Source organism: Arachis ipaensis, chromosome B10, assembly GCF_059453495.1.
Source record: "Arachis ipaensis isolate K30076 ecotype BB chromosome B10, ASM5945349v1, whole genome shotgun sequence".
In the NCBI taxonomy this organism is placed as follows: Eukaryota; Viridiplantae; Streptophyta; class Magnoliopsida; order Fabales; family Fabaceae; genus Arachis; species Arachis ipaensis.
The window spans coordinates 15,813,225-15,824,524 of NC_142435.1; the positions used below are offsets into that span (position 1 = coordinate 15,813,225).

Here is an 11,300-nt window from a genome sequence, read left to right on the forward strand (position 1 = left end):
ATAGAAAATATATATTTCAATAAAAATAAAGTAATTTTTATAATAAAAAATAAAGACATCATTTATTATACATATTTTTAAAAAATTAATTATAACTTTCATTTGTTTATCCGATTTCAAATTAAAAAATTCCTTGAAAGGAAAAAAAGTTCAACATTGTTGGATTTAAAAACTCACTTTGGTGACTTACCAAAAAAAAAAAAAAAACTCACTTTGGTGATTTGCTCTTATCAATCAACAAGGTGCCGACGACACGTATCAGTATCCCACGTGTCTGCCACGTGGCGGGCAACCAGCAGTCAAAGCTGCATAGTCTTACGACGTAAATCTCTTCCCATATACGTTCCCCAAAACCTCCGCAAGTCACCACTTAGCAGCAACCAATTCAAGAGCGGTTACCCCTCCCAATTCATTTTCTCTTTCTCTTTTAATCAGCTACTGAACCTTGCCGGTGTTTGCTTCGTCAATACGTCACCGTTTCACTAACCCCAAATTATCCGAATCCCTGGGCCCTCAATTGGGACACACACACTCTCAAAGTTTTAACTTTTAATCTTTCGCACTGTGCACATGATTTTGATATTTGATATTTGACATATTTTATAATAAAAATGATGTATTATATATCCATTTCCAATTCCGTTTCCCCCTCCTTTCTTGAATATCCTGGAGTATTTACTTCTTTCATTGGAGCCTTTCATCAAACAGTTTCAATACGTGCCTTTATATTTCAATATTTGTAGCCTTCTGGCGAGTGGAGTTGGTGAAAAGATTTGGTTTTTTCCCATTGTCGGAGATTCGTGGATCTTGTAGTTGGTGAATGGATTTGGATTAATGGGATTGTGCAAACTTTTTATCTTTGTTGCGAAGGGTGGTGGATTCAAGTGAAGATTCTCTCTCTCTCTCTCTCTCTCGGAATGGATATAACGGAAGTTACGATCTTGCATCATGTGGGGATCGTTCTGATGGTGATGTGGTTGCTATCTGCAGTCAACTATTTCCATCCATTTGCTTACTTTGTTGCTTTGATCTATCTTTACCTGGTGAGTGAGGGACCGTGGTTATCAATTTTGAAAACTTTTGGAGATTCTGAAAATTCTTTCTCTTTTGTTAGTTTTGTTTTTTTGTTTTTTTTTTGGGTATTTAATTTGTTGGGTTGGTGATGCGGGATACAAATAAAAATGGGTACTTATTCTGAGTGATTGGAACTGAATTTGTACTCTGGATTTTTTGTCTTTTTTTGTTGTATTTGTTTAAAGACGGAAAGAAAAAGATGGAGGAATATAATATTTTGCTGACTTTGATATATTTCTTTTTTCTTTTGGCTTTGAAAAGGTTCATGAGCTTTATGTTACAAGGCTGCGGAAGAAGGTGCAGTTTGAAGAGAGGAAACAAGCTAATCAAAGAAGGGTAATTCTCATGGTGTTAGTGTTATTAATTTGATTTTATGAATTTATGAAGTTTATGTGGGAAAAACAGTAAGCTTCAGTTTAAGTAAATGAACAAAGGGGAAAGAAGAAATAGAAAATTTGGGAATAAATGCTGTTCTAAAAGTTAAAGAACCACCCCTTCTAGAAGAATGACAGAATCTGAACATTATTTGCATGGTTATTCTTTTAAGGGTTTATGAAGTATGAGATGAGACAATAGTAAGTTACAAGTAAATGATGTACTCCAAATATAGTACAAGAAAATGCATAAAGGGCAATGGAGGGAAGAAACTATGTAATATATTCTCTCCCAAAAGTCAAGTTGAAATGGAATATGGTACTGATAAAAAAAGAGCTAGAACTTTCATCTAGACTATTCCTCTTGCTGCTGTTAAATGGATTATTAGTAACCTTCTGCAAGATGTTTTACCTTGATGAAGACTGAGCATTTCATTTGATGTCAAAAACAAAATTTTGTATAGCTTCATTATTAAAGGTACACTAGCAAATGGATTATTATTATATGGTTAAAAATGCAACACTCCTTGTCTCCTTGGTAGTAGTTTTTCCTTTTGCTAATTGATTTTTGGTAGTCAATTCCTTTAGTTTTTTTAAATTTTATCAATGTAATTATAATTTCAAATTATTATCTGATATATCGTACTGAAATATATTGCATATAATGCCTTTTGTGTCCATCAGGTGCTTTCAGATTCTGAAACTGTCCGGTGGTTGAACCATGCTGTTGAAAACATATGGCCTATATGTATGGAAAATATTGCCTCTCAGAATATCTTGCTTCCCATCATACCATGGTTCTTAGAGAAGTACAAACCTTGGACTGCAGTATGACTCATCCTGTTCATTTATTTATCTTTGATAGTGCTTGATCAAGCAATTTGAATCTTGACTTCTGTCTGAAAACTGAAATTTATGCTTTAGTCTTAATTTATAAATCTTTAATTTTTTTTTTTCTATCACACTGTGACTTATGCATGTAATTTTTTTCTTTTTTGTATTTCTTTCTTTTGGTTAACTTTATATTTGTGGGTATTAAATTAATTGATTTCACTTTTGGTATTGATGACTGTATAATATATATATATATATTTGTAGAAAGAAGCTGTTGTGCAGCACCTATACTTGGGAAGAAATCCCCCTTTGTTTAATGAAATTAGGGTACTTCGCCAGAATGATGATGACCACTTGGTATGTAATATTGGAATGCAGGATAGCAGGACAATGCCTTATTCAGCATTAGCAGTTGAAAATGTTGTTCTGTTTGGTTAAAATTTTGCAGTGTGATGTGATCAATGCAGGTACTAGAGTTAGGAATGAATTTCCTCACGGCAGACGATATGAGTGCAATACTTGCTGTGAAATTAAGAAAAAGGTTGGGATTTGGAATGACAGCAAAGCTGCACATAACGGGAATGCATGTTGAAGGGAAGGTATGGATATGGAATTTCAAATTTATCCTGACTCATCGGTTGAGTGTTAAATCTTACTCGCAACATAAAGGACACCAGATTTAATGTTGCTAGATTCAGCAATCTGGGCCTGTTCCATTATTTTTCTCTCACATATTTTTCATCATGGACCTTCTATCAGTATTTTAAGAGATGATATAACTAGATAATAAGTTGGTGGGAAGTTTTCCTCACTTAAATGCATATTCTGACATTATCCTATAAGTATTTCTATGGAGGGTGTATTTAATCTCTATACTTTTATTTTTCTCTCCTGCATTTTCTGAAGCTACTTGCTAGCAATATTCTAGAAGCATTGTGGACTGATTTGCCACAAGACGTGAATTGTTAAAGGCTTATTTTTTGCTATCAGAAATGGAGATTAGTATTAAGGGAGTTCAGAGAGACAAGGAAATAAAATAAAATTTGATATTTGTTGTTTTATATTTTATTCCTCTTCTACAGGTCTTGGTTGGGGTGAAGTTTCTCCGGACATGGCCTTTTATTGGCCGTTTGCGCGTATGCTTTGTTGAACCTCCATACTTCCAAATGACTGTGAAACCTATATTTACTCATGGGCTTGATGTGACTGAACTTCCAGGGATTGCCGGGTGGCTAGTAAGTATGAATTATGAAGGAATATTGTTGTCTTCGCTCTGCTTGCTCTCTCTCATCTTCGTTTGTCAATTCTACCCGTCATTGTTATGTTAAATTTTACGTTGTTATACTTTTCCAGGATAAGCTTCTCTCTATTGCTTTTGAACAAACTCTTGTTGAGGTAACTTTATTCTCTGTGGATGTCTCTTTGTGCCACACATGCACACGTGCACGCACACACACTGTTTTGGCGTAATGAGATGTTGAAAGATGCGACTAAAACTTGAATACATGAATTCTCATTTTTCAGTAGCTTTGTAATTTTTCTATATTGATACATTGCTAAATTTTGCAGCCCAATATGCTGGTTGTTGATGTTGAGAAATTTGTTACACCGCAAGAAGGTAATATATGTCTCCTGTTCTTTTAAATTTTGTTGGGTCATCACCTAGTATTGAATTTATTTGGGCTACAAGTTTTAGCAACCACTTATAGTGTAAATGAAGAATAACATCTGTCCATATACTTGTCTGTGTTGCCAACTGCCAACTTTAAACCATTCTTCTCATATGATGGGTCAACATGTTTTCTTCTTAAATGGATGGACTCGGTTTCTCAAAGTAGGCACTAGGATTTATGCTAATATATTGGTTTTGGAGTTGATGGTTTCATGCTTCCATTTTAATATAGTATTTTTGTTTTCTTTTGGAAAAAATCCATTTTGGAGAAATTGTTTTATTGTCATTGAATACTTGCCATTCGATTTTCATCTTTTCATCACATATCTTGTGGGAGAGATAGAACATCTTGTGCTTTTACATATTTGTTTTGCATTATTTTTTATTTTGTATACTCATTCATCCATACATCTTAATGTTCTAGGGCCTTGGTTCTCTGTGGATGAAAAGGATCCTGTTGCTTATGTGAAAGTAGAACTTATTGAGGCATCTGACATGAAGCCATCAGATCCAAATGGTAATCCCTTATGATGATTTCTGGTCAGTTTCTTTTCTTATATATATACATACTATGTTGTCTATAACAAACTCTCTGCGTTTCAGGACTAGCTGATCCTTATGTGAAAGGTCGTTTGGGTGGATACAGATTTAGGACAAAGATACAAAGGAAAACGCTCAATCCTAAATGGCTTGAGGAATTTAAAATTCCCATCATTTCATGGGATTCTAGCAATGTGCTGGCGCTTTTAGTTCATGACAAGGACCATTTCTATGATGATGATCTTGGGTTTGTCTCATTTTCTGAACCTTTTTGTTTTATACCACATGCACAAATGTTGCATTTATTTTTCTTGAGAAGCTTTTGCATTTTCGCCGCTCTCCTCCATTTTCCTGCTGTGTGCTGGTCTTTTTGGTCTAAGGGAGGATATCTTACCGTTCTCACCTACTGTTGCTTTATCTCTCTTGCTCAATAAAATCCATTATTTTTAATTAAAAATGTTTGTCTTCAGAATCAATTTCAGCTTGACTATTGGTATGTCATTGTATTGCTCCTATTATTGAGTACATGCTTTTAATAAGTATTGTGTTGTGTTATTTTCAGGGAATGTTCTGTGAATATCAATGATCTCAGGGATGGACAAAGACATGATATGTGGCTGCCACTTCAAAACGTGAAAATGGGGAGGTTGCATCTTGCGATAACCGTTGTTGACCATGGCAAGGTAACTTCTCAGTTTCAATATTTAATTCAATATCGCGATAAAAGCATTTTGTTGAAAAGAAGCAGAATACAGATGGATATGGATATCCAAAGTGTTCCTATTCTGCATGAAAGGAAAAAACAAAGGTTGCTCCTGTTTTATTGTTATTTTAATTTTAATTTTTTTTAGTAATATATCCATTACAATTTTGAAAAGTTTTGACTTACAGGAGGTTGATGCTACATGCAAGCAAGAAACAGTGAATACTGAAGAAATGAGGAAAAGTTCATTAAAAAATGAGACTGCCAATGAAGGTTCCTTCCCATCTGTTACATCTGAAAAACTTGCAAAGCTTAACGATGACTTTGAGGCGATAGATGTTATAGGGCAAAAGGAGACAGGAATTTGGGTTCATCACCCAGGAAGCCAAGCTTGCCCAAACTGGGAACCGAGAAAAGGGAAGGGTAGACGCCTTGATACTGAGATCTCCGGGGAGCAGAATGGTTCATCTCGCAACTTAAAATCACAGGTTAATGGTTCCATGAAAAATGAGAACTGTAGCAGCAGTCCTGATGATGATTTTGAACAAAAGCATCCTCATATGGGAAAAGTAAAGAGGGGACTGCACAAGATTGGTGATGTCTTCCGTAAGAATTCGAAAAAGGAGGATCAAATTGGTTCTGGTGGAGAAGGTGTTCCATCCCCTCGCGCATTCCGCTGGAGTTTCAACAAGAAGGGGGAGGATCTGTTTAGTCGTGGTAGAGAGGATGTTCCATCACCACATGATAACATTAGGTCAGTCAATTCCAAAAGTGGTGTTGGTTTGAAATTTGTCATGGACGATAATGTTTCTGGGTTTCCAACCGGCAAGCTTCAAGTAGAAGGCGAAGGCGAGTCGACTGAAGGATCACCCCCGGAGAGTCCAAGCAAGGGAAATGTCAAGGAGAAGGCGAAGAATGTTTTGAAACACGCCGAGAAGGGCATAAAGCAAGCTCTCTCTTTTAGGTCAAAGAAACGTAGGAGTAAAGGTGACCCGACCGCCACAGTGCCGGAAACCTTTGATGAATCCGAGTCGTCTTCTGATGAATCTGCTCCTGTTCCGGTGCGATCAGCTGGAGACGAAAGTATTCCTGTTGCGTGTGAGGGCAATGCTTCTCCCGGAAATGTCTCCCCCAACCCCAAGGTGGTTGTGGTTCATAAAGTCCAATCTGACACTCCTGTGGATGATGAGGCCCCAATCAAGGAGGAGATTTTTGAAGAGGAGACTCAAAGGGTTACTAGTCCTGATAGGCCTAGTGAAGATTCTTTTGAAGCAAAAGGTGATAAAAATGAAGTGGTGGCTGATAAAAGAGATAATAGTTAACCCAAATGAAAGCATGTCTTGGCAATTTTATTCCACTTTGTAGCATCCATAGTTGTCTTTCTCTTTTGTTTGTACAGCAGCTTTCTTAGTTGTTGCCTTTGATAGGCCTTTGTTACATAAACATTTTCATGGGGTATAGAGCGAGTGTTTTACACAGTATAGAGATTTGTAAACATGTAAAGTAATTTGCATGAACCCAGAAAAGAAAAAAGATGCAGATAACAGAAGTTACAATCTGGTTGTTACCTTGTAGCATATTAAAGGCCCAGTTGGATAAACAATTTAATTAAGTTCTTTTTCAAAAAATAGTTTAAACAATAAGTGACTATATTAAAAGTAGTTTATAAATAAGTTATTTTGTGTTTGAATTTTTAGTTTTAAAAGTGCTTATTTTATAAAAATGGGATAAAAAGTAGTAGTATTATGAGAGAAGTCATTTTTTTTACTTCTCTATAAGCACCTAAATAGTTTCTTAGAAAGCTGCAATTTGGTTTTGAAAATTGTACCAGACATTAATACTACTATTTTTCATAAGTCAAAAGCTCAAAAAAATTACTTTTAGGATCCGTTTGAATAGGTTCATAAGTGACTTTTTTTAACTTTTAACTTATGAAAATGTGTAGTATTAATGTCTGTTACAATTTTTAAAACAAAATTGTAACTTTCTAAAAAGTTATTTTGGTGTTTAAGGAGAAGTTAAAAAAAAATGACTTTTCTCATAATAAAAAGTTTTTTATTATTTTTCTCTTAAAATAAGTATTTTTAGAACTAAAAAATCAAATACAAAATAACTTATTTATAAGCTACTTTTAATATAAGCATTTATTGTTTAAGCTATTTCTTCAAAAGTAACTTAATTAAGTTGTTTATCAAAACTAGACAAGCTTTCCAAATGGCTTAAGAGCTGTTTGAATTTTGATTATTCGTGGGTAATGACAACTTATAATGTGCAATTGTGCACACAATTTGGTTTTTCTAACATTGAAAGTGCAAATATAGTAGCTGACTAGCCGAGTTAACCTGTTCCACATTGTGAAACGAACTAAAAGATGTGCATGTATTTTAAGTATATTTAATTTCTAATTTAGAAATGAATCTTGTCAATAAGTGTGATAAAGTTAATATTTAAAAATATCATAAAAGAAAGCCTTATAAAAATTATTGAAAGAAGTCTTATATTTCTTATGCATAAATGTATTAACTACTTAAAAAAATGTTTCCATTAGTTTCTTAAGAGCAGCATAACTTATGATAAATTAGGTTAGTGGAAGAGAATATAATTTTCCAAAAGAAAAGAAAAGAGAATAGAATTTTTTCAAAATTTAACAAATTAGGTTTGATTTCAATTAAATATTTCTTAGGAAGTGTAAATTCATTGGCAGGATTTGAAAAGGATTTGGTTCATCCTAATTAAGATTGAATTAGTCATATATATAATTTGTTTTTGTTGAAAGAATAAATACTAAAAATTGAGTAGGTTGATGCATGAGCATTTTAGTTATTTTTTTGAATATAGTGATTTTTTTCATTTTAATTGAGATTTTGTACTTTTAATTGATATTTCTTGAAGTTGCTTTGAGTTTTAATATGTTTAAGAAGTTATTGAAAGATTTTAAGCAAGAACAAAGGAGGAGAAAAACAACCAAAGAAGTTCCTAGGAGAATCAAGGAAGAGGGCATGAAAAGGGAAGCAACCTTCCAAAAAATCAAGAATTGACGACAAGTGCAAAGTGAATTTGTAGATGCTGTCACTCTGACCTCTTTATACTCGAGTGAGCATAACTTAAGCTAAAAAGGTCCCAATGAATTGGTTCCAGCGGTATTAGAAAACTAATATCCAGAGCTTTCCAATGATATATAATTCTCTATAGTGGAGTAGTGGACGTTCAGTATGGACCGCGAATGACCCTCATCTTTGACCCTAAAAAATCAGCGCAAAGAAGCCCAACGTGGGATGTTACCCATGCCCTCTACATGTCCTCCATACACCAAAACACCCCTTGGAAGTGCTCCACGAAGACGTGGGATGCCCCACATGCCTAGCCATTCTTGCCACGCCAAAACACGTTCAAAGCATCCCCAAACGCACTCATACACACCATGCAACACTCCAAACTTCATGTATACCATACACACTTCCTCCCAGGTCAAGCCTTCATCAAGGAACATCCCACGTGGGGTGCTTCACGTCCAAGCTTCTTGTCCACGAGGGCGTGGGACATCACCCACATCCCTCACACCAGCTACCCATGTTGCACGCCACCTTCCCCACGTCGCACGTTGGGCCAAGCCCTAGTAGCTCCCAACTCCAACACCCATGAAGACGTGGGACGCCAGTTGCACGCCCTCCATCCATGAAGCTTCACGTCCCATGTGGCTCCCCATATCCCATGCTGGGCCATTGGCCAGCAGCACCAAGTCTCCTCACCCACGAGGACGTGGGACGTTGTCCACACCACCTTCTCCTTTATCGCACACGTCCCATGCCACACATGTCAGGGACACGCCATCTTCTTCTCCCCGAGCACATCGCACACCACCATGAAGACATGGCATGCTAGGGCATTGCTTAGTAGCCCTCCATCCCCTCCAAGTTGAGCAAGTGGGACGTCTCCCACGCCCAGTACATGCCAGCTTCAAGTCTTCAAGGGCGTGGGACGTCCCTTACTTAATCCATACTCCAAGGTCCTTGGGAGGTGCACTCAAGCCTAAGATTAAATTCAAGCCCACAATACTTAAGGAAGTAATCAAGTACCAAGGCTTAAACTCTAATCACAAGAAAGATTACTAGTTAATTAGGAGTTATTAGAAAAGTTTTAATTTAATTAGATTTAATTTTGTTTTGATTTAATTTGAATTTGAATTTGAATTTTTGGTTTTGTTTAGGTTTTAAATAAGTCGAGAAACTTATCTAGGGATATTATGTAACACACCCCAGTTTTATACCACACTTTAGGAGACAACACACCACCGTTTATGCCACACTTTACAGTTTTGTTTTTATTCCACCATGAGCAACTAATCTCCTTTGTTAAGGTTAGGAGCTCTGTTCATCTTTTTATAGATTATTAATCTAAGTATTTTATTTTATTTGAGGTTTATGCTTTGATCTATTTCATGATTGAGTATTTGTTCTTCATCTCTAAAGATTTGGAATTGTTAGGAAACATTCTAACTCTATTTTGGATTCTAAATATTGTTTTGGAAAAAGTAATATTGGAATTAGTTTGAAAATTCTTTCTCACTACTTTTTGATTTAACTAAGAATAGTGTTTCAAAGAGTGTGCGACACTTCGTGATTTTCAATTGCTCTAGTTTGAATAAATGACATGAAATTCGGATTAGAAAACTTTTGGAAATCATTCTTTCTTGAAAGTTTCAATTGTTTAGGACTGGCTTGGATAAGAGACAATAATGCAACCTAAAGACTATTCTTGAATCTTATTTGAAACTAAATCGGATTTGTGCTTAACTTTTTTTCTTAATTAGTTAACCAAGAAATTGGTGATTAGTTAATTAAAGAGAAATTGAGTTGTCAAGGAATTGAAATTCAATGATACATGATTTTGTCATAATTGATCTCTGTATCTCTCAAATAAATAAACACAAGGATTGTTTTCCTAAGGAGTGAATATCTCCGAAACCTTAACACTCTCATAATCATTGTTTTCATTCATTGTTTGCTAGTTATTTGCCTCTGTTTTCACCTTTAATTCTTTTACTCCTCTGTTTCGATTTGTCTAATTAGAAGTAGTCAATTAATTATTGTTGCTTAGTCCTTTAACCCTCGTGTAAATGATAACCACTTACTGTGGTATTACTTGAAACGATTCGTTGCACTTGCCGAGTTGTGGTTTTGCAAAAATCTGCATCAAGTTTTTGGCACTGTTGCCGGAGATTAATTGAGATTAACAACTACCATATTAATTGATTCTCTAATTTAGAGCTTTTTATTTTGCTACTCACTGTAAATTTTTTTCACTGTGGCATTAGGAATTCCATCTTTTCTCTTTGTTATTTTTCTTGTGTGTTTTTGAATGCAGAAAAACAAAGGCAAGGAACTCCTTCAATTTGATCTGAAAATCGAAAAATCCTCCGATAACTAAGAAAGAAATCAAGGAATCAGAGGAAAGTATAGAAAATTGAAGAGGAGGACAATCAAGGAGAATTCGAAACAATGGCAGACAATACTAACAATAATGCCAATACTAGGAGGACTCTTGGTTTTTTCACTAAACCCACTTCAGGAAATTGTGGAAGTAGCATAATAGCCTGATAGAGAGGGATTTATGCTGATTCGGAATTCACAAAATAATTTCCATTTCAGGTATAGTCCAAACTAAAAATGGATCCTCACATTAAAGTTTAAATAAAGAATTGTCACAATTCAAATCAAATAACCGGGAGTTTTTAAATTCCCGAGTCGTTCTCTCTAGGAATTGCAATTAAGTGCTCAATTATTGGCTGAGGGAATGGGGGTTTGATTGCAAGAGACAAGTAATGTAAATAAGAAGAAAGTAAAGAAACAAACAATTAACTAAATATAAAAAAGAATCAAACTCAAGGCAATTAATCAAAAGAAAGGAAAATTCAAATACTAAGAAGCCTCTTGACAAGGATTGAGAATTAAAGTTACCTATCCTAGCCCTTGACCACAAAAATAGATGATTATGAAGAGTTAATCCTACTTAGTCAATCCTAACATTGAGGATAAGTCAAATATGCATAATTGATCTTAATCCACAATTCCTAGCTAACTCACTAATTAGCTTAGTGAAAGAC

General features: G+C 35.1%; 1 protein-coding gene across 1 annotated transcript; it reads left to right on the forward strand.

The window, feature by feature from the left end:
• Window positions 1–333: 333 nt before the first annotated feature.
• On the forward strand, window positions 334–6,774 carry LOC107622736 (C2 domain-containing protein At1g53590). Its single transcript, XM_016324746.3, has 12 exons — window positions 334–1,043; window positions 1,336–1,410; window positions 2,133–2,276; window positions 2,547–2,639; window positions 2,750–2,881; window positions 3,365–3,517; window positions 3,636–3,677; window positions 3,852–3,900; window positions 4,379–4,471; window positions 4,558–4,741; window positions 5,057–5,177; window positions 5,386–6,774. Exons 1-12 carry the CDS (start codon window positions 918–920, stop codon window positions 6,517–6,519), a joined length of 2,346 nt encoding a protein of 781 aa, XP_016180232.1. The 5' UTR covers window positions 334–917; the 3' UTR covers window positions 6,520–6,774.
• Window positions 6,775–11,300: the final 4,526 nt, after the last annotated feature.

Coding starts and splice junctions, on each gene's coding strand:
- LOC107622736 (XM_016324746.3), top strand. CDS start 918: ATGGATATAACGGAAGTTACGATCTTGCATCATGTGGGGATCGTTCTG. Junction 3,901..4,378: donor ATTTGTTACACCGCAAGAAG/GTAATATATGTC, acceptor TTAATGTTCTAG/GGCCTTGGTTCTCTGTGGAT. Junction 5,178..5,385: donor CCGTTGTTGACCATGGCAAG/GTAACTTCTCAG, acceptor TTTGACTTACAG/GAGGTTGATGCTACATGCAA.